The sequence below is a fragment of the Myxocyprinus asiaticus genome, chromosome 20 (assembly GCF_019703515.2).
Source record: "Myxocyprinus asiaticus isolate MX2 ecotype Aquarium Trade chromosome 20, UBuf_Myxa_2, whole genome shotgun sequence".
NCBI lineage: Eukaryota > Metazoa > Chordata > Actinopteri > Cypriniformes > Catostomidae > Myxocyprinus > Myxocyprinus asiaticus.
The window spans coordinates 42,232,926-42,257,226 of NC_059363.1; the positions used below are offsets into that span (position 1 = coordinate 42,232,926).

At 39.5% G+C, this 24,301-nt stretch overlaps 1 protein-coding gene across 1 annotated transcript; it reads right to left on the reverse strand.

Annotated features, from left to right (window-relative positions):
• Positions 1–28: 28 nt before the first annotated feature.
• Positions 29–23,692, reverse strand: mocs3 (molybdenum cofactor synthesis 3). Its single transcript, XM_051646254.1, has 13 exons — positions 23,481–23,692; positions 21,631–21,763; positions 21,449–21,541; positions 20,929–21,049; positions 12,918–12,996; positions 12,711–12,824; positions 7,278–7,386; positions 4,504–4,566; positions 4,227–4,390; positions 3,008–3,055; positions 2,693–2,789; positions 1,113–1,220; positions 29–440 (listed from the first exon to the last, which is right to left on the reverse strand). Exons 1-13 carry the CDS (start codon positions 23,571–23,573, stop codon positions 283–285), a joined length of 1,380 nt encoding a protein of 459 aa, XP_051502214.1. The 5' UTR covers positions 23,574–23,692; the 3' UTR covers positions 29–282.
• Positions 23,693–24,301: the final 609 nt, after the last annotated feature.

A 24,301-nucleotide genomic window follows, 5' to 3' on the forward strand; every position in this document is an offset into this window, starting at 1 on the left:
AACCAACAATCTGTTACTGATACATGGCAACTGTACTGTATATTTATTTGAGAAGCTTGGTATAAAAATGGTACAGTCAGAAGATAATAATAAAAAAAAAAAAATCTGATTATAAACACATTAATACTTCTGAACAACAACATGAAAGGAAGGAGTGAAAGTGTCATTTAAAACACCTCAAATTAAAAATAACTTGTAATTAATACCAACATCATGCAATGGCATAGAAATGAAACAGCAACTTTACTGTTTCCATTTATGTAATTAATAAACAGAATGACGTCAATATTGAGGAAAAGAGGGGTCTATTTTGTTAGCCCAGGCCATCAATCCTCCTGTGATGTCCTTCGTAGTGATCTGCTCGATCTCAAGTCCAGACATCTTCTCCAGGAGCAAAACCGCCTTCTGAGAGTCATTGCCAAGTTTGCACACCACAAACACTACATGGAATTAAAGGTTTAACAAAGACAAAAGCCTGCTGCAGTCATATCACTCACAAAAAAGATACCAAATATAAGGCACTTACAGAAAATTAAGATACTGTATAATTTATGCTCTTTTCATTGGGGTGCTAGCATGGAATATTACAGCAACATAGTTTTATAATATTAGGCAATTTCTCAATACCCATCTCATTTGAATTCAGGGCCTGAACGTACCTATCTTCTATTATTTTATCGGCAATAAAAAAAATATTCTAAAAAAAATACAAAGACACAAACAAAAAATACATGATTATTGAACAGCTGGTCAGCCATTTCAAGTATTTCTCTGTTGAAAAAGTAATCTCGTAGCATCACCACCTTCATTGGCTATCCAAGAAAAGTTAATTAGCTTGAGGAAACAAAGATTAAGCCTCCTTTTTGCTGAAAATACTCGATATATCTCATGGCTGTGGGCATTTAGCATACAGACAAGTTGACTGTGTATATAGATCATATCACTTACCATGTTCAGCCTTAACATTATACATTTGCAGGCCTGCGCATAATAGCATTAACTACACTCTTTAAATGTTAGCACCACATTTGTTTGAACAAAGAGGAGGCAATGAGGTGCAGGAGCAGGGAGTATATGGGATATAACACCAATTATGTTACATCAGTGCTTACCTTGGAGTTGTGATGTGATGTTCATCTGTTGTTTGAGTTCACAAATTTTATCCTTTAATAATGTGATGTCCTCAGTTTTCTTGTTCTCTAAACTAGCAAGTGGAATGTCTGTCATGCACAGTAAGAAAACTAACATTTTTAAAAAGTAAAGATTGCATTGCTCAGTTATTTTCCCCCCTTGTCTCTTTGAAAGTCATTTCATTATGTTGTCAAATGAGGAACGGGATCACAGTCTTCAATCTGCCTATAGCACATATTTCAGGCTCTGGCCTAGACTAATCTTCAGAAATTTAGGAGCATAATCAGTGAATCCCACACTTGTTATTGCAGTAATGGCTGATTAGTAATGTAATCAAAAATGTAATCAAGTTATCCATTCAAAGTCATTTTGTTTATCACGCACATTTTAACATTTTATTTTATCCAATTACAACCACTTGCTTTTTGGAATCTGATTATGTAATCCAGATTACACGTAATCCCTTACTACCCAGCACTGACTTTAAAAAGTAATAGCACCGCTCTCCTCAACAAGCAGCACAACTTAAGGTAACATTCATATATGTAGCACAAATGGTGGAGGACAAATTACATGCCACAATTTAAAGGGATAGTTCACCCAAAAACATCATTTACTCACCCTCATGCCATCCCAGATGGGTATGGCTTTCTTTTTTCTGATGAACTCAAATTAAGATCTTTAGAAGAATATCTCAGCTCTGTGGGTCCTTTCAATGCGGTCCTCACAAAATCAAAGTGAATGGTGGCCAAAACTTTGGATCCCCAAAAATCACAAAAAAATCAGCACAAAAGTAATCCATAAACCTCCAGTGGTTAAATCCATGTCTTCAGAAGCGATATGATAGATGTGGGTGAAAAACAGATCAATATTTAACTACTTTTTCCTATAAATCTTCACTTTCACATCTACATTCTTCCTCTTTTGTTTTTTGCCGATTGCACTCTTCGTGCATATCGCCACCTACTGGTCGGGGCTGTTCAAAAGTGGAGATTTATAGGAAAAAAAGGACTTAAATATTGGTCTGTTTCTCACCCACACCTATCATATCACTTCTGAAGACATGGATTAAACCACTGGATTAAACCGACAGAGTAATTGTATGGATTACTTTTATGCTGGCTTTATGTGATTTTTGGATATTTAAACTTCCGGTCACCATTCACTTGCATTGTATGGACCTACAGAGCTGAAATATTCTTCTAAAAATCTTAATTTGTGTTCTGCAAAAGAAAGAAAGTCATGCACATCTGGGATGGCATGAGGGTAAGTAAATCATGAGAGAATAATTTTTGGGAGAACTATCCCTTTAATACCTAATGTTAGGGGTTTAGAACACATTGCTTACTCTAAGTACGAGAAATAATAATACTAATGATGTTTGCATTTAACACCACTAATTAAAAATATCTAAAACTCCAAAGTACAGTGCTGACCCACAAGTAGAGTTCACATTGTCAGCAAAAGAAATAACCATTTCTGCGCCAGTATAAAGATTAATATTTCAATAAAGCAAATGTCAATCTTTAAACCATTAAGTAGAGAGTCTGGGAAAGGATACTGATTGAGGTTGACAGATGGCAAATGTCCACTTCGACTTTGGGCCGAACGTCAAGGAGAAGATGAGGAGTTGAGCTGTCCAGAATCACTTTATACTCCTGCAATGAGTGAAAAATCATTTGTAACGTCTGAGGAGGGAAACTAAAGATCAAATCTGCTTTACTAATGACCAGCTGCACATTTCCAGCACTCACTCTTCACCTGGCTCACATAGAGGAGTTCTGCTAAAGATATAATCTAAACTACCAAATGGAAATGTAAACACCTATAAGAAACATTCCTCGATGCCAAGAATGATGACGAATAGCTGTACTACCTGCACAGAGACTCTCTGTTCTTTGGTTAGAAGATTGAGTCTTCGACACTGGAAAAGAGATCAAAACAGAAATGAGAGTATAAATAAGTCCTTTTTTTATTACTCAGAGCTTAAAGAAAAACCACCATACATATATGCTGATGTAACACTTTTGAGGCCATGTCTGGTCAGGTGCCCGTCTCAGAATGTACCCTTAAGCCTTTTATCACAAGAAGACCAAAGAGGTTCTGTCTAAGGGCCTCTACACACAAGTTTTTTTTTTTTTTGTTGTTTTTTTTGCATCAGAGAATGCTGCAAAAGCTCCAATTTCAACAAGAATGGTGAGTCATATGACTTCTTAATCTTTCGCTGCAACAAACTCTGACATATGCATCCGTTGACCGATGAGATTCTTGGCAGTTCCAAGGTGAAAAGTCCACTGTGTGGTGCTAATTTTTTTTAAAGGTTAATGCTCTATCGAGTTTTCAATCAACAAAACCTTCTTCCCTACCCTAAACCTTAAACAAAAACCTAACCGATAGTGTCATGAAAGCAAATGTGAGATGAAAAACACAAATAGCTAAAGCAATCACATTATTTTGGGGTGCTTCCGTGACACTTTCGGCTAACGTTTCAACTTGCAAGCTCTTTGGGACTCGTACCCCATTTTGCATACATTTAGCATACATTTGCATTACATAAGCAGCTATGTTGCGCATGTAATAAGCAACCTTTGCATCACAAGTGCAACACTCATCAGTTGAGATACAAGGCAAGTTGATTGCGCTAAATATGCTTGTAAATGTAGTTGCTTATGTAATGTAAATATATCGGTGTACAAGTCTTGCGCTATACTAAAGTGTTCAGATGTCATACGATAGCATTATGTGAAGAACAGTGCATAAAGTGTTTATGAACTGATAATCCGCAGAAAAAAAAAAAGTAATTGTTGATTTTGATGGAGCGATTGCTGTTTTTTGTTGAGAGAACTTATACAGTAGCTATGTTAGATAAAGTATTATCTAACATAAAATTAAAATAGCACATAAGAAGAGAGTAATAGGCCCCACTTTGTACACTATTTGTGGAAAGTGCAACAGATTCTGTCATCTAGTAGTGTTGCAGTGACATCTTGTGGATACTTAACATATCTATCTGATTATTTTGCAGAAGTGACAAAGGCAGGCCTCAATATAGGGAGGGAAAGTGTGTGATTTCCTTTGTGAAGTGTGACTCAGACCTTATCAGTAGCAGCAGAACCACAGAACTCCTCATAGTCCTGCAGCTCCGTCACGGTGGGTGTCTCTCCACACACAGCACACTCAGCCTGTTTGGGCCGCAGCCGTATGGAGCGGAACCGCCCCTCCTGACCATCAAACATCAACAGCTTCTTCTCAAATGAGGCTGAACCGACCAGTTAAAGAGTCATTACATTATGTAACGCCTGTATTTTGGTAATGAGCGTAAGAAGTTATAGTCGTTTTAGTTTAGCAGGTCGTTACAAGTAGAAAGGATACATACTTGACCAGATGCAATCTTCAGAACTTCTAATGCTTGAAGACAGCCCATTATCCCAGGCACTGCAATGTGCCAAAAATCACTTCACAATCCTTTATTTAATACATGAACTACTAATTACTTAAATATTGAATAACTAACATTAGTAAAGAGTGAAAAACATCAGACTGACTTTTTAAATAATAAAATAAACACATATTTTACCAGTGCAAAAAAAAAAAAAAAAAAAAAACGTATTTTCTCATCATTCCTGGCTATGGATAGGAATCGTAAGGAATTTGACAATTCCGACTCCGATTCCTCTTAACAGTTCATGTTCCTTAACAGTTCCATTAACGATTCTTTTACTACTTTTGAGGAAGAAATATCTGGAAATAATAAATGCAATTAATATTAAGTTTACTGCCCTCAGCAGCCTGGTCAAACGATGAGATCATTTCATATTTTAGCTGGTGAGTTTACATTCACTTTTACTGTATTGATTTATTATCTTTTTTCTTTTCATACCACTGATTAAAACATAACTTATAATGTGTACCTTTAATTACTCTGATTAAAGAACACAGTAACAGTTCTTGGTTTAGTGAGTTCGAGTGGGACATGATGAAATGAATGACTTGCGATTCAGTTAAGTTTTTGATCCACTAAAAAGAACCCGCTAATAAGAGTAATTTGTTTGAATGGAAGCCCTGTATGTTTCGCGGCGTAGATTAAAAAGAAACGACAAATGAGAGTCATTTGTTCGGGATTCGGACTACACTGGTCCACTGTATGTTTCACATTGTAGATTCTAAAGAACTAACTCACAAGAGTTATTCGTTTGGAAATCGGACTACACTGGTCCACTGTATGTTTAACGCTGCAAATTCTAAAGAACCAACTCACAAGAATAATTCGTTTGGGAATCGGATTACACTGGTCCACTGTATGTTTTGTGTTGTAGATTCTAAAGAACCGACTCACAAGAGTCATTCATTCAGGAATCTGTCTACATTTGTCGCAATGTATACTATATTGCCAAAAGTATTCGCTCACCCATCCAAATAATTGAATTCAGGTGTTCCAATCACTTCCATGGCCACAGGTGTATAAAATGAAGCACCTAGGCATGCAGACTGCTTCTACAAACATTTGTGAAAGAATGGGCCGCTCTCAGGAGCTCAGTGAATTCCAGCGTGGTACTGTGATAGGATGCCACCTGTGCAACAAGTCCAGTCGTGAAATTTCCTCGCTACTAAATATTCCACAGTCAACTGTCAGTGGTATTATAACAAAGTGGAAGCGATTGGGAATGACAGCAACTCAGCCACGAAGTGGTAGGCCACGTAAAATGACAGAGCGGGGTCAGCGGATGCTGTGGCGCATAGTGCGCAGAGGTCGCCAACTTTCTGCAGAGTCAATCGCTACAGACCTCCAAAGTTCATGTGGCCTTCAGATTAGCTCAAGAACAGTGCGTAGAGAGCTTCATGGAATGGGTTTCCATGGCCGAGCAGCTGCATCCAAGCCATACATCACCAAGTGCAATGCAAAGTGTCGGATGCAGTAGTGTAAAGCACGCAGCCACTGGACTCTAGAGCAGTGGAGATGCGTTCTCTGGAGTGACGAATCACGCTTCTCCATCTGGCAATCTGATGGACGAGTCTGGGTTTGGCAGTTGCCAGGAGAACGGTACTTGTCTGACTGCATTGTGCCAACTGTGAAGTTTGGTGGAGGGGGGATTATGGTGTGGGGTTGTTTTTCAGCAGCTGGGCTTGGCCCCTTAGTTCCAGTGAAAGGAACTCTGAATGCTTCAGCATACCAAGAGATTTTGGACAATTCCATGCTCCCAACTTTGTGGGAACAGTTTGGGGATGGCCCCTTCCTGTTCCAACATGACTGCGCACCAGTGCACAAAGCAAGGTCCATAAAGACATGGATGAGCGAGTTTGGTGTGGAAGAACTTGACTGGCCTGCACAGAGTCCTGACCTCAACCCGATAGAGCACCTTTGGGATGAATTAGAGCGAAGACTGCGAGCCAGGCCTTCTCGTCCAACATCAGTGTCTGACCTCACAAATGCGCTTCTGGAAGAATGGTCAAAAATTCCCATAAACACACTCCTAAACCTTGTGGAAAGCCTTCCCAGAAGAGTTGAAGCTGTTATAGCTGCAAAGGGTGGGCCGACGTCATATTAAACCCTATGGATTAAGAATGGGATGTCACTTAAGTTCATATGCGTCTAAAGGCAGATGAGCGAAAACTTTTGGCAATATAATGTATGTTCTGCACTGTAGATTCTACAGAACAGACTCTTAACTTGTTCGTTTGGGTATCGGACTACACTGGCTGCGCTATATGTTTTGCGCTGCTGATTCTACAGAGGTGTCGCAGTGCAGCTGAGAGGTAGCAGGAAACACTATCAGAGTACAGTGTTGCATCTCCACTGGCTGAAGAATGCATGTTCAATAACCGTTAACGGAACCGAAAGTCATGAAAATCATTTGGTTCCGGTATTTTTTAAACTAATCAGTTCTGAATAAGAACTGGTTCTCAGTTCCCAAACCCTATATCTGGCTTTACAATGAATGATTTATTGGTGCACCTATTCCAAATAAAACAAGTCTGTCTTTGTAATCTGAAACAGAATTTCATGCTGACTTTAAGACAGCAAACGCTGTGATTTGTAATAGAGAATTGAGACAAATATTAAATATATAGGCAAGTTCATCCAAACAAAAAAAGCAATAATACTGAGTCTAAAGACACCGGGTTGTACACTATAAAGGCCGACTGACCCACTCCCAGAACCCCTCCATCAGAGCAGTTTGTCACAGTCTCAGGAGAAGGCGGCTTGGGGTATAAACACCTGTAACATGGCCCACCTCTATAGTTGTATACTGTGAGCTACAAATAAAAAAAGAGAAAGAATCAGTACTTTGTTAGTTTTTTTTTTTTTAATTAACAGATAAATGAGCAAATCCCCTTCTTCTCTAAGAAGACATCTGCTGCCTTCACATGATATCAAAATTATCGTAAAAACGAGATTCCAACTTGGACGTTGCACATGAAGACCCCCTCAATTCATAATTAGTACAGTTTCTGTTGTGAATGACTGAATGATAGTGAATGGCTTTATTACATTTTCTAAATGCAGATACCTTTTTATCACTTGCCAATTCAGTCATATACGTACATTCGCTTATATCAGTGGTAATTTTACGTATATTGTACATTTTTTACACAGAAAATGGCATGTATGACCAAAATCCCATTATCGTAAACAACACAAGCTGACTTACCTGTATTACAGTGTCAAAATAAGAGTTCCCCAAGAAATATGCAACAATAAACCTGGTGTCCACCATGCTTCCTGTTCTTTCCAACAACAAAGCACTTGAAGGTGATGTACACATAATTACGACTTCAGAAGTGGGAAGTAGGATAACTCCGATAGCATATGAAGGCAGCAATCAACCATTACAATTTACACTTAGTATTTATGAGGATAGAGGTCGACCGATATATCGGTTTTGCCAATACTTTTCACTAGTTTTAAAACTATAGGTTATCGGCAGAAATTAACGCAGGTTGTTCACTGATAGTTTGATTGTCTTTTATATCAAGCGATTGCTGATGATCTACTGTTGATGCATTACTGCTTGTACCTGTTATATTTTAGTATTTATTTTACAATATTTTGTAGATAATTTTAAGAGTGCATATTTGGTTTCACATTCATTTGTGTGAGCAGCTATGAACAAAGACCTTTCAAAATAAGAGACCTCTGTGTTCTGTGTTAGTCACCAAATCTTTTTTGTACTGTAGAGCCTACAGTATATACTGTGTATATATATATATATATATATATATATATATATATATATATATATATATATATACACACAGTTGAAGTCAGAGGTTTACATACACCAACTCAGTTTTTCACTATTCCTGACATTTAATCGTAGAAAACGTTCCCTGTCTTAGGTCAGTTAGGATCACTACTTTAAGTTGCTGGAATTTTGGCCTATTCCTCCAGACAGAACTGGTGTAACTGAGTCAGGTTTGTAGGCCTCCTTGCTCACACATGCTTTTGCAGTTCTGCTCACAAATTTTCTATCAGATTGAGGTCAGGGCTTTGTGATGGCCACTCCAACACCTTGACATTGTTGTCTTTAAGCCATTTTGCCACAACTTTGGAGGTATGCTTTGGGTCATTGTCCATTTGGAAGACCCATTTGGGACCGAGCTTTAACTTCCTGGCTGATGTCTTGAGAAGTTGCTTCAATATATCCAAATAATTTTCCTTCCTCATGATGCCATCTATTTTGTGAAGTGCACCAGTCCCTCCTGCAGCAAAGCACCCCCACAACATGATGCTGCCACCCCCATGCTTCATGGTTGGGATGGTGTTCTTCGGCTTGCAAGCCTCACCCTTTTTCCTCCAAACATAATGATGGTCATTATGGCCAGACAGTTTAATTTTAGTTTCATCAGACCAGAGGACATTTCTACAGAAAGTAAGATCTTTGTCCCCATGTGCACATGCAAACTGTAGTCTGGCTTTTTTATGGTGGTTTTGGAGCAATGGCTTGTTCCTTGCTGAGCAGCCTTTCAGGTTATGATGCTATATGACTCGTTTTACTGTGGATATAAATACTTGTCTACCTGTTTCCTCCAGCATTTTCACAAGGTCCTTTGCTGTTCTTCTGGGATTGATTTGCACTTTTCACACCAAATCATGTTCATCTCTTGCGGTATGATGGCTGCATGATCCCATGGTGTTTATACAGCGTACTATTGTTTGTACAGATGAACGTGGTACCTTCAGGTGTTTGGAAATTGCTCCCAAGGATGAACCAGACTTGTGAGATCCACATTTTTTTTTCTGAGGTCTTGGCTGATTTCTTTTGATTTTCCCATGATGTCAAGCAGAGAGGCACGGAGTTTGAAGGTAGGCCTTAAAATACATCCACAGGTATACCTCCAATTCAGTACACCTCCTATCAGAAGCTAACTGGCTAATTGTCTAAAGGCTTGTCATCATTTCCTGGAATTTTCCAAGCTGCTTAAAGGCACAGTTATATTAATGTATGTAAACTTCTGACCCACTGGAATTGTGATATAGTCAATTAATCCATGTGCGTCAATTTATAAAAGTTTCTCAGAGGTCCTTAGGAGACAAAAATGTCCAAAAAACTGCCATAATAATATTATACAATGAGTAATTTTTTTAACTAACATCAGTCCTGATCATAACTACCAAATATTCATTCATTTTAGGGATTTTAACCCTTTAAATGCCGGTTTGATTATATAATACCACAGTTGTTTTTTGTATGAAAAAATAAATAAATAAATAAAATAAAATAAAATAAAATATATATAGATAGATAGATAGATAGATAGATAGATAGATAGATATATAGCTATAGATATATATATTCTTTTCCATATACTAAATGCTAAGGGGAAAATTATTTTTTTTGGATTATCACAGTCTGGGATATGTCAATGATTAGCAACAATGATTATTTTTGATGCATTATTATTTTTTGCGCATTGTCAGATTTAAAAAGAAAACCTCACACTCAGGACCTTAAAGGACAAAAATGTCTGTGTCAAAAAACTGCCATAAACATATTATATATTAATATTATTTTCCACTTTCACTGACTTAGATTTTTTTAACCAACATCAGTCCTGATCATAACTACCAAATACTCATTCATTTTCAGGATTGTAACCCTTTAAATGCCAGTTTGTTTACATAATGCCACTGTTGTTTTTTACACACACACACTTCTCAATACACAAACACAAAACACACTCTGACATCCATACCAACACACCCACATCATTTTAGCTGCATCATTTATTCAACTGGCCTGCAGTGCTCTAAACAGAAAATAGGAAAAAAGCATACATTTGCTCCATAGGCTAAACATGACGAAAATGGCACAATCTGGTGGAAAATATTAAAAATGTAACTTTTGAAGCCAGGGCTCTGGAATGAAAGCATAATATCATATAATTCATGATTTTATGCTTTAATGTCACTGGGATCAAATATTGTTTTTAAGGTCCTGAGTGTAACTATTTTGTGTACACAGTGTATTATAGATGTATTATAGGAACTGAGGTTGAAATATCACATAAGTATATTGTGCTAACCAAATCTCTCATATATATATATATATATATATATATATATATATATATATATATATATATATATATATATATATATGTGTGTGTGTGTGTGTGTGTGTGTGTATATATATATATAATGATATATATATATATATATATATATATATATATATATATATATATATATACATACATACATACATACAGGTGCATCTCAATAAATTAGAATGTCGTGGAAAAGTTCATTTATTTCAGTAATTCAACTCAAATTGTGAAACTCGTGTATTAAATAAATTCAATGCACACAGACTGAAGTAGTTTAAGTCTTTGGTTCTTTTAATTGTGATGATTTTGGCTCACATTTAACAAAAACCCACCAATTCACTATCTCAAAAAATTAGAATACATCATAAGACCAATAAAAAAAACATTTTTAGTGAATTGTTGGCCTTCTGGAAAGTATGTTCATTTACTGTACATGTACTCAATACTTGGTAGGGGCTCCTTTTGCTTTAATTACTGCCTCAATTCAGCATGGCATGGAGGTGATAAGTTTGTAGCACTGCTGAGGTGGTATGGAAGCCCAGGTTTCTTTGACAGTGGCCTTCAGCTCATCTGCATTTTTTGGTCTCTCGTTTCTCATTTTCCTCTTGACAGTACCCCATAGATTCTCTATGGGGTTCAGGTCTGGTGAGTTTACTGGCCAGTCAAGCACACCAACACCATGGTCATTTAACCAACTTTTGGTGCTTTTGGCAGTGTGGGCAGGTGCCAAATCCTGCTGGGAAATGAAATCAGCATCTTTAAAAAGCTGGTCAGCAGAAGGAAGCATGAAGTGCTCCAAAATTTCTTGGTAAACGGGTGCAGTGACTTTGGTTTTCAAAAAACACAATGGACCAACACCAGCAGATGACATTGCACCCCAAATCATCACAGACTGTGGAAACTTAACACTGGACTTCAAGCAACTTGGGCTATGAGCTTCTCCACCCTTCCTCCAGACTCTAGGACCTTGGTTTCCAAATGAAATACAAAACTTGCTCTCATCTAAAAAAAGGACTTTGGACCACTGGGCAACAGTTCAGTTCTTCTTCTCCTTAGCCCAGGTAAGACACCTTTGACGTTGTCTGTGGTTCAGGAGTGGCTTAACAAGAGGAATACGACAACTGTAGCCAAATTCCTTGACACGTCTGTGTGTGGTGGCTCTTGATGCCTTGACCCCAGCCTCAGTCCATTCCTTGTGAAGTTCACCCAACTCGATTTTGCTTGACAGTCCTCATAAGGCTGCGGTTCTCTCGGTTGGTTGTGCATCTTTTTCTTCCACACTTTTTCCTTCCACTCAACTTTCTGTTAACATGCTTGGATACAGCACTCTGTGAACAGCCAGCTTCTTTGGCAATGAATGTTTGTGGCTTACCCTCCTTGTGAAGGGTGTCAATGATTGTCTTCTGGACAACTGTCAGATCAGCAGTCTTCCCCATGATTGTGTAGCCTAGTGAACCAAACTGAGAGACCATTTTGAAGGCTCAGGAAACCTTTGCAGGTGTTTTGAGTTGATTAGCTGATTGGCATGTCACCATATTCTAATTTTTTGAGATAGTGAATTGGTGGGTTTTTGTTAAATGTGAGCCAAAATCATCACAATTAAAAGAACCAAAGACTTAAACTACTTCAGTCTGTGTGCACTGAATTTATTTAATACACAAGTTTCACAATTTGAGTTGAATTACTGAAATAAATGAACTTTTCCACGACATTCTAATTTATTGAGATGCACCTGTATATATATTTATTATCGGGATTTGGTTAGCACAATATACTGCATCTGGTATTTCTTTCAATTAGGACTCCTGTAGCTTCTATGTCTGTGCCCGTCACAGTAAGGAACATTTTCTTAGAGAGAAAACACATTTAAAAAATTGACTTTAAAAATCAGCCGGCTATCGGCCGTTTAATCAGTTATTTGCTTTTTCTACCACCTTGGTTATCGGTATCTGCTAAATCCATGACCTCTATAGAAGAGATTCAAATACAAGTGTAAACTTCAATGGTTGCCGGTATGTTTCTAATCTCACCTGTCCTTCCATTCGTAAAGCACTCGCTGACACTAAAGGCTTGCCGGATAGAACACAAGCATCATTTACAAGGTACCGTGTGGGAACATTGTCTGAACAGTCTGCTACAATGTCATACATGTGGACATCATGTCAAGGATCCAACAGTTTCAGATTTGCATTAAACTAAGCTATAGAACAATTCTTATTGACTAATAATAAGAGTGGATACTGTCGAATGAGTTGTATGGCGTTCTCTCTGGACAGCTGGAGGTGATATGGAACACACTCAACCGTAGAGTTCAACCTATAAGCACAGAGTTGACCATTTAACTCATCTATGCTGTCTAACAAAAAATAACTACAGTAAATCTTTGTTAAGAAAAACACTGGCCCAGTTACAAATCTATACAAAAAGCATGCTGCTGAAAAGAAAAAAAGTTTATAACACTAGTGACATAAAACCCAAACAAGTGTACTTTGCATAATACTATACTGTATGTTGCATTTGAAAAAACTCAAGAGCCTTGAATTTTATTTAATATTTAATATTTTGTAGAACACAAGAGGAGAATTGTTTTTAATCATTTTTATGTAGCTTTTTTCTGTATAATGACAGTTTGTAGTGATCACAGTGGTCAAGCTCCTAAAAAGATAAAGCAACAACATAAAACTAGATAGGTAAAGTTTATCAAAACAAACTTTGATGTTGGCTTGAAAAAGCTTTGTCTGAAAGTGTAAACTAGCTTTAAAATTTGAAACATACATTACAGTAAGACAAACATCCAGCTGTTACGCAGTCAGATAAATCGTCAGAGAAAGAAAGTGAGGGAGAGAGAGAGAGTGCAACTTAAAGCAGATCAAAGGCCTTTTGTGGATTTGTTTACATTTGAATTTTTTGATCGTTGGAGTTTGAATGTACTACTTGCACTAAGCCTCGTGATGTCCTTCTGCTTTGAAATAATGTGGCCCGCTAGCTTCCTGTTATATGTGTTTGCAATGTGCCTTAGTTGCCAAAACTGCACTTAAAGTGAGTGTTCAGGAGAAGATTTTAAGTTCCAGACATATTTTTAGAGAAAGGGGAAGAAACTTTTTCACAGCTTTAATTCAGCCCAAGCCGATCTGAGGAAGTAATGGCTGGTATACACTCCAAGCGCATTTTACCATTTTTCCTCAAACAGAGGTCCGTAGCTGACATTAAGCCACAATTCAGCTTAAACTGCAAAAGACAGAAGGTTGAAGAAAACTAGTAAAGGGTGTCAGCACCAGCGATATTTGAATGAAACAACTACACGCTTCCAACATGGCGATGCTCCATGCGTAAGGGAGCCACAGAAAGGACAGATAGACCTTATGAATGCATGCATCACCTTATTTTTTATTAAATGTATGTTTTAATCTTTATTTTGTGTCACTGTTTCATTAAGTATATCGATATACAGCACATGTACGTTGAAATGTAAGTGCATCAATAGAAGAGCTGCCAAAGATGAGTTATAACGTTTAAATAGATGAAATATTCAGTATAGTGTTGTTAAATATATTTTAGAGCATTTATTTAATTTGATAATAAAACTGCTTTATTCTGTTATGAGTGATTTTTAAATCCTGCAGAGTAAGAGAAGGGCTAATTTATTTATAATTCAATCCATCTGGGACATTTAACAAGAGTAAAGTCATCTGAAATGATTGTATGGTGGAATTTAACGTTGAAGCTCAACAGGTATGAAATATCATCAATGAATGAAACATCTCGGTTATGTATGTAATCTCGATTCCCTGAGATGAAGGGAACGAGACACTGCATCACTAAGCTGATGCTATGGGAGTGTCCTTCTACACGACCTAGTTGAAACCTTTCTACAATAACGGCAGGATTGGCTATGGTGTTTAATCCCCGCCCTTTTAGGCGCGAAGCTGTCCAGTATAAAAGCGGGCGCGCAAACACCATTCATCAGAATTTTCTGATGGAGGGACAAAGAGCGCATCACTCGCACCTCAAAAATCCCTGAGTCCGTAGTGCTGCCAGCTTATGCAATGTCTCGTTCCCTTCATCTCAGGGAACCAAGGTTAAATATGTAACCGAGAAGTTCCCTTACGATTCAGTACACTTGTCATTGCATCACTAAGCTAACGCTATGGGGAACAGATACCCATCACGCCGCCCTACACAACATAACCTTCCCAGAGAGAAAACATGATGCCCGACGGCGACTGACATGAGTATGCCGCAAGTGGATGACCCTCATGGTGAGCCAGGAGGTGAACATTCAGAATATATATATATATATGAACAATACAAGTTTTTTGTATTGAAAGTGCCTTTGACTTTTGGGAATTACAACGGTCTGAATGCAGGCAGTTGTATAAAATGACAGGGAGCCCATACCTAAAAAGAGGGGCATAAGTATATGTTTTGCCAATGAAATAGCAAGCACTCAAGACAGAGAGGACTTTCTATGAGAGAGACGTTATGTCTAGGTGGTAAAACCTTGTGAATGTGTTTTAAGAAGACAATCCTTCTGCAAAACCTATGTCTTATAAGAACACACCGTTCGTCCATGCCCATGAAGAGGCCACGCCTCTAGTTGAGTGTTCTTTAACGCCAATTGGGCAATTTGCACCCTGTGATTCGTAAGCCAGGGCGATCGCATCAATGATGCAGTGAGAAAGTCTTTGCTTGGAGATGGATATTCCTTTTGTGCATCCTCCATAGCACACAAACAGCTGGTCAGACAGTCTGAACTGGTGGGTGCGCTCAACGTATGTGTGTAGCACTCGCACAGGGCATAACAAATGCAAGGACTGTTCCTCATCCAAATGAAATGGAGGGGGGAAAAATGCTTGAAGGTGAACCACCTGCGATCTGAAGGGTGTGTGTGACAAGGTCCTTTGTTTCTCTCAAGGAGGAAGCAGGAGCCGGATAACAATCCAACACGAGTCTTTTATTTGTATACAAACTTATTTTGCTTTATAGCAGAATGATCTCCAACACACCCACACTCACTGGAAGCTTAGCTCTCTCTCCCCACAGGCGGTTTGGATCGCCCTTTAAATCACTCTCCGCTCTCACTGCAAACACAAAACAGCTGTTAGAGATGATTTCCCACAGGTGCCAACTCTTACCGCACTCACTCTCTCGGCCCCGCTCTCCACAGACGTCACTCGGCCACAACCCCCCCCCCCATGGAGAGGAAATCTGCAACAGCCATCTGCGCCCCTGGCCTGTGGACCACGTTGAACTTTAAAGGCTGGAGAGCTAGATACCAACGGGTGTTCCGCGAGATGGCATCTTTCATGTGATGGAGCGACTGGACCGGGGCGTGGTCCGAACAGAGGGTGAAAGCACGTCCCAACAGATAGTATTGGAGGGTAAGGACCGCCCATTTGATGGCCAAACACTCCTTCTCGATTGTACTGTACTTATTCTCTCTCATCGAGAGCTTGCAAATAATGTACAGCACGGGGCACTCCTCCCCCTCCACCATCTGGGACAGTACCACTCCCAACCCCCTGTCCAATGCATCCGTCTGCAAGATAAAAGGGAGAGAGAAGTCAGGAGAGTGCAATAACGGCCCACCGCAAAGCGCAGCTTTCACTTGTGTGAACACCTGCTGCCACTGCTCCATCCACTGGACCAGATCTGGTGCCCCCTTTTTACTAAGATCAGTCCCCCCGGTGTACAAAGCTCCATAGCACCTGCTGGTCCTCCGCTTGGGCTTGGAACAGCACCTGGAACCACTGCTCCTGTTCCATACGTAGCTTGGTCAGAGTCTGATGTTGGTCTTGGTGAATGCCGGCGAGGGTCTTGATTATTTTGGCCAGCGGCAAGAACTCCATGACCGCGTTTCTTCTTCCTAATCCCAGGTTTGAATTTCAGGTATGGGGCAGTTCACTGGGTCTTTGCCGTGTGAAAAGCACCAATTAGTGAACACATTCCATTTCAGTGGGTAAAAGCATCTCGTGGGCGGTGCTCTAGCCTGTAAAATGGTGTTCATAACTGACTGAGCCAATTCTGGCTCATCCGCTTTGCTCCGTTCAAAGGCCACACGTGTAAGCTTCACAGCTCTTATTGGGGATGCCAAATCATGCCTTGTGTTTGAGAGAGAATTCTCTCCTCAGCTGTATGTCCCATGGAGGCCCATCCAGTATTTCTACCATCTCCAGAAACCAGGACTGATTGGGACATTTCGTCGGACTTTGCTAATGACAGAATGAAGGAAGCGCACCGGGGGAAACGCATACTTGCATTTCGCCGGCCATATGTGGGTCAGCGCGTCCTGCAGACTTCTTACACCACTACTGTTGTGTTGTCCAAACGAATCAGAATGTGGTGATTCACGATGTCAGAATGAAAAGCCCTCAAAGCTAGAAAGACAGCAAGTAGCTCTAGGCGGTTGACATGCCACACCCGTTTCGCACCTGTCCAGGTGTCGAAAGTCGGGCGTCCATCACGCACCACGCCCCAACCTGTGTTGGATCTGTGGTCAGCACTTTCCCAGCATAACACCCTGTTGGTAGAAGGCCGGCGCTGTATACGGTGCTAGAGCAGCAAGACAATGGCGAGTCACCACGATGCGCATGCGCCCGAGGCTCCAGGTGCAATGTGGAACATCGCTTGAGCCAGTACTGGAGAGGTCACATGTGTAACAGACCTAATGGTATGTTGGCGGATGCTGCCGACATAAAACACAGCATTGTCTGAAATGACTTCAGTGGTAATATATTTCCAGTTTGAACTGAGACAGACACCGAAGAATGGTCTGTACACGCTCGTTCGTGAGGTGCGCACGCATGCTCACAGAGTCAAGACGAACTCCAAAAAAGGAGATTTACTGGCTGGGGAAAAGTGTGCTTTTCGCCCAGTTGACATTAGACCAGATTTTTCATACGGCAAAGCAGCAAGTCTCTGAGTTCGCTCAGTAGTGCCTGATTAGCTAGTAATAACCAGTCACCGAGGTAATTCAAACATGCACACTGTTCATATTCAAAGGGGCAAGCACCACATCGATACATTTCGTGAACGTGCGGGGAGACAGAGACAGACTGAAATGAAGGACTTAAAATAGATACACAGTTCCCTCGAACACAAATCTAAAAAGCCGCCTATAATTGCAATCGCGGTGCAATTGATACATGAAGTACGCGTCCTTCAGATCTATTGACGCAAACCAGTCCTGAGGACGGATGTGCAATAAGATCTGTTTCCGAGTTAACATTTTGAATTGGTGCGTCGTGAGCGCACGATTAAAGCATCTCAGAACAAGAATGGGCCGAAGCCCGCCGTCCTTCTCCAGAACGTGGAAATAACGGCTGAAAATCCCACAGTGTGTGTCGCAGTCTTGGGCAGTCTCTATAGCGTTTTTTGCAAGGAGACTGTGAATCTCTGCGCGCAACACCGGCACATCCTGCGGTCTGACCACAGATTGCAAAGTGCCAGTGAAGCGAGGTGGCCGGCGGTCAAACTGAATCGTATGACCGTGCTCGATCATTTTAAACACCCAGTCTGACATGCCTGTGAGGGCTTGCCACGCATTTGCGCAGTGGGACAGCAGGCATATTAATTAATCTGAAACAAACTCTATCGCATTCTATGTGAGAAGATTGTGTATTTCTGCTCGTAACATTGGCGTGTCTTTTAGCACCCAGTCGGAAATGCCCGTAAAGGCTCGCCATGCATCCGCGTAATGTGACAGAGGTCAACTTGGTTTGTTCATTGTATGATATAATGTGCTGCTCACCATGGGGAAGTGGTTGTGCATAATGTGTGGGCTTTGAAGTGGGTAAAAGCTCTTTATTGAAAAAGTGTGAACGTCTTGTGCATGTGCAACTAGTGCTGTACTCTTTTTTGCATTCTTTATTGCATGTGATTGAATGTGAGACATAGAAACAACATATTGAACAACATTTTGAACAACAATATTTCTTTCCCAACAAAGAGCAGTGGGGAAGAGGGGAACAGCATTGTGTGTCTCTCCAATCGAGCCTTCTTCGGCTTCATAGGGTTGTGCCCATCAGGAGTGCTTTTGCTGCGCGCGGGGGTGGAGGGGGTCTTGCACTGAGGTAGCTGCCTTCATTTGGGCCACGGCTTGCATGGCTTTACCAGCGGCAACATTTGGCAGCACTGAGACAGCAGGAGTGGGGTTTTTAGCAGGGTACTGGCCCGAGACAGAGCAGGAGCGAGCTGGTTGTGATTAAGTACTGCCCGTTTTGGCATAAAATATCTCATAACCTGAGAGTGTTGCTGAGTTGTGCCGTAGCGCTCAGCAAATCTATCAACAGATCCACAGAAAAGGCCGGCTGGAGACACCTGAGCATCAAATAGAGCATCTTTTTCTGGGTCAAGCATTTCCGTGAGGGTCAGCCAGATGTGACAATCCAAAATCACCAGTTTGCTTATTGACTTGCCAATGGCCCATGCAGTTTTTTTCCTGGCACACAGCTCTAAGTCCGTAGAGGTATGAAGCTCTTTGAATGTCTCTGGATCGTAGCCTTGCTCGTCCATTTGCTTGAGGAGCTTAGCTTGAAAAACTTGGAGCACCACCATCACGTGGAGTGCTGAACCAGCTTGGCCCACCGCTGAATATGCTTTTCCAGCCAGTGCAGACGTCAGTCAACACGGCTTGGAAGGATGAACGGGCCGTGATTTCCATGCCCTGCTACTCGCCGGGCAGAGATGTGCCGCTACTGCTTCATCCACAGGGGGTAGTTGGGCTTAACCTTTGTCTTCCCCATTGTCCACTTAAGTGAAGAGAGTGGAATCACTGTGCAAGCGAGCTGAATAGGGCGCACGCCAGGATTTTGTCCGTTCGTTATGAACTTCCGGGAAGAACGGGGCAGATCTACAGTCACTTGAAAGCATCCGGACTGCAAGAACCATTCATCAAGACGAGATCTCCTTGTCTGTGGCGCGTGCATGCTCCTCGCCCTCGCTGGGGGAAGGGCATCCTCCATTGACCACTTGCCAGATGCAGCGAGAGACATAACATCATCATCCCCAGCATCAGAACCGCCAAACACGATGAGGTTGTGCACTCTTGCAGAGGGCTGAAGCTCGTCACACACATACTGTATCAGAATAGATGCAGTATATGGAGATTGAAGGGCTAGCGGGGCATGTGCCACATCTCTTTCTGTCCTTGTTAGAGCCAGCTGACCTTTGTCTTTGAAGACTGTATTGAACACATTTGTATGAAATCTTGTTTTTGGCAATTTCAAGCATTGTATAACCTTCATTCCTCAAAACAATGATTGACTGACGAGTTTCTAGAGAAAGCAGTTTCTTTTTTTGCCATTTTTGACCTAATATTGACCTTAAGACATGCCAGTCTATTGCATACTGTGGCCAGTCAAAAACAAACAAAAAGACAATGTTAAGCTTCATTTAACGAACCAAATAGCTTTCAACTGTGTTTGATATAATGGCAAGCGATTATATAATTATATAATGTAAATGTTCACCGGAACACTGCAGGGGAGCAGAGAGTCTTCTCGTTGCCATGAAGATCCCACCTGCTGACTCCTGTATGTTGATGGCGAAGTGGTAGATGGCTTCTAGATGAGAGATGAAGGAAGTCTTGTCTTGAAGGAAGAAAAATCTGAGGAATGGTGTTTGCGCACCTGCTTTTATACCAGACAAGTTTCACGCCTAAAAGTGCGGGGCTTAAACACCATAGCCAATCTTGGCGTTATTGTAGATAGGTTTCAACTAGGTTGTGTAGAAGGACACTCCCATAGCGTAATCTTAGTGACGCAAAGTCAAGTGTACTGAATCGTAAGGGAATGTGCGTTAATGAGTTGGCTAGACTGCTGCAGGTTATACATGTTAGATAGATTATTCAGGCGCTGAGTGTAGCTACATTTGGAAAGGAAAAAATTATATTTAGAGGCAAATTTCAGCGATTTCTGTGATGATCAGACTGACATCTAAGCCGTTATTCACTGAAAATTTCAGTTTGTTTGTCACACAAAGCCATCATGGCTTCAGAAGACATGGAATATCGTTTTATGGACAACTTTTATGGTGCTTTTTTGGTACCACGTTCAACTACCACTGTATGAAAACAGCTGTGTGAAGATTCTGCAAATTCTCCTTTTGTGTTTAACAGAATAATCAACAACATGGGGGTTTGGAACGACATGAGGAACTGTAAATAATAACACAATTTAAATTTTTTGAACTGTTTCTTTGATGGTATATAAATAAGGTTTTGAGGGAGCAGGAGCTGCAGGACATTACCTGCTGATGGCCTTGGAGGCAGACAGGGCTTTCGACTGACCTTGAGTCAGTTCTGTGTGAAGCACCTGTCTGTGCAGGTTACTCAGTTCCACCACATCATAGTCCAACAGACCCAAACGCCCTGAAAACACAAACTACATTAACCAAACTGCCAGCTAATGCCGCAGTTACCACAATAATAACTGTAGGATGTGTCTGGATGGTGCAGGTGTAGGCTCTGAGGCACAAACCACAACAGTGAGAGAATGAGGTATGAAGGTTATTGTTAAACCCATTATGAATGTGTAATGACTGAAACTGCTCTTCTACAGTTTAAAACTGTTAATAAAATAAAGAATGAAAAATAAATCAAAAATGCTACAGTAAAAACTTTAGTTGTAAGCTACCTTACAATATACAATACAATATACAATACAGACCAACTGAAGAACGGTTTTACCGCTGTTTCTGACCGACATTTACACTTTCCTGCTTAATCGGTTTTCAATTTCTTAAAGGACTAGTTCACCCAAAATTTTACCTATTCCAGCTGCAGCAAGATACTGCGCAAGAGGACAACCTAAACCTCCACATCCAACAACCAGAACAGATGTATTAGACAGGGCAACTTGGCCTGTGGAGAAAACAAAATTATGTTCACAACATAATTCTTTAGAAGAGAAAAGATAAATGTGTTTTGTTAAAGCAGAATTATTTTATAACCTTTAACAGCCAGTTCCGGTAGGAGCAGCTGTCTGCTGTATCTCATGATGTCATCATTGCTCAATGTCGCATTTGATTTCAGTGGTGAAAGATCAGTGACTTCCTCCTGTAACTCCATTAATATTGAGTTTCCCTGAGAGAAATGACACGCAGGGTATGTTTCAGCTCTGCTTTTACATATTTGACCATAATTATCTGATCTGATTCATTCTATGAAACGGGTGCCTTGCTTTTTGAAAAAAATTTTGTGTATGTGTATATATATATATATATATTAAACATTTTATCAGACAAATAAAGTAATAAAGTTCTCACAAATTGCATTGCGAAATCCTTATACATTATTAAATTTAACTCTTAAGTGCATGGTATTTCACCAAACATTATTACATACCTCGGGTTTTAGATACCCGGTACATACACTACCGGTCAAACGTTCTGAAACACTTACTCATTCTTTATTATAATTTATTTTTTTTCACATTTTAGAATAATAGTAAAGTCATCAAAACTGTGGAATAACATAAATGGAACTATGGGAATTATGTTGTGACTAAACAAAATCCAAAATAAATCAAAACTGTGTTTTAGCATCTTCAAAGTAGTCACCCTTTGCCTAGAATTTGCAGACATGTACTCTTGACATTTTCTCAACCAACTTCTTGAGGTATCACCCTGGGATGCTTTTTAAACAGTATTGAAGGAGTTCCCATCTATGCTGGACACTTATTGGCTGCTTTTCTTTATTATTTGGTCCAAGTCATCAATTTCAAAAAATATATATATTTTTTTAATTACATTTTAGTTTTATAATGAAATAAATTAATATGGTTGCACAATTATATTTTTGTCTACAAAACTAATTTAAAACATTTAAGCATATGCCTTCAGATAAAAAGATTTTTAAGATCGTGAGAAACATTTCAGTCAAGTGTTTCAAAACTTTTGACCAGTAGTGTATATCTTTCAAAAATGGATCTACAAAATGCCCTGATAGTGTAAAATAACAATAAGACTATAATAGAATAGAATGTATTCTACGTATTCTGATTGATTCTGATGTTTTATTTTTTATATATCAAAGCGATGATGCAACAAATCAGAACAAATCTAGCACAGGATTTATTACTTTCACACTGAAATTTCATGGAGACGCAACTGGCTGTCAAACACATATTGAGCTACACAAAACACATATGCCACACATATGCTTTTTCTCAGGCACTGATTGAGTCTAAATAGACTCACAACTTACATCATTTCAGTAGTAAACCCAAAAGACAAAAGCCATATCATACTGTTCATGTGTTGAACTTGCTATAGTTTACTTCCACGTTGTTTCTTTATCAAATAGTAATGGCAAATGTAAATCAAGCTAATCACTAAGATGACAGTGCTACCTTGAGTAACAAATAGCATGTATAATCTGTAGGTGTACATGCATATGCAATAAATTTAAATAAAAGCTTAATAATTCTGATGGGTATTAAACTACCGATGCTTTGATTTAGTGCTGTTATTTCTACAAATATTCATTTTTCTGCATTTTAATTGCAGGTAAGAACTGTTAAAAGTTTTTTAATATACAAAATCAAGGTTGACATTTTAAGATTGTCTCCTCATTAAAACTCAAACATAAATAAATTGATAAGAAAAAAAGGGAGATCTTTATCTGTTTAAATCCATTTAAAAATTATAATAAAAAAGTTGTCATCAACTACACTTTATTAAAGTCATTATTTACGCAAATATGTTCATACATGCCTCAAAGGCACCGGTTTTGCGCTAGAATGACGATCTATAAATTGTTGCCTTAATATTTGCACTGAAAATATTCATGTACTTCAGACCTTTTCCATTTGATTAAGTTTCCTCTTCAAATCTGCAACCTCCCTCTCTTTTTCCAAGAGCTTTGTCTTCAAATGTGAAATTGTGTCATCCATCACGAAGTCACCTCGATATCAACCTTATTAAGCAGATGTTATAACGAGCAATAATAAACAAATCACTATAAACAACTAGTTGAAATCATGCTTGCAAAACACTTCCGGGTTTCCACGTGCGCGCGTAGCACCACGTGTGGCGCGCGTACCACGTGATTACTACACTGGCCCTTTGTATTTCGCACTATATTAGTTTGATTTTATAACCCACTAAATCTAATTACATTTATTTTGACAGTACTGTGTAGAATTGGATGTGTAAAAGGAGCACAAAACTCTGAAATATCAAGGCTATCGGCTTCTAACTGGAGGGTTGCAGTTTAATTCATATAAACAGAATGACTAATTCTCAATTCTGCTAATCATTGCCATTACAATTAGTGATTTATACATCGACAATCGGTGAAAAAAGTCTGCCAAGTGGACAACCATGTGACAGGATCACTACCATGTGTTTGGGGGTAATAGTATTCATGTTAATGGTATGGTATTCTATTGCACTACAGATTGTGTTTTTTGTTTTTTACTCTCGTTTAGCGGTGCAGCTCCATATCTAAACATTTACCAATCCCTTACATTCTTTACCTTTCATGCTTATAATGTTTGTTTTTTATAAATATCGGTGTAAATAATTTTTATTTGGGGGCTGTTTAAGTAGCAGAACTCTCGTCCAAGCTAACAGCTGGCTCATTGTGTTGAATCGGAGTCGGTTATCTCATAAATGTTAA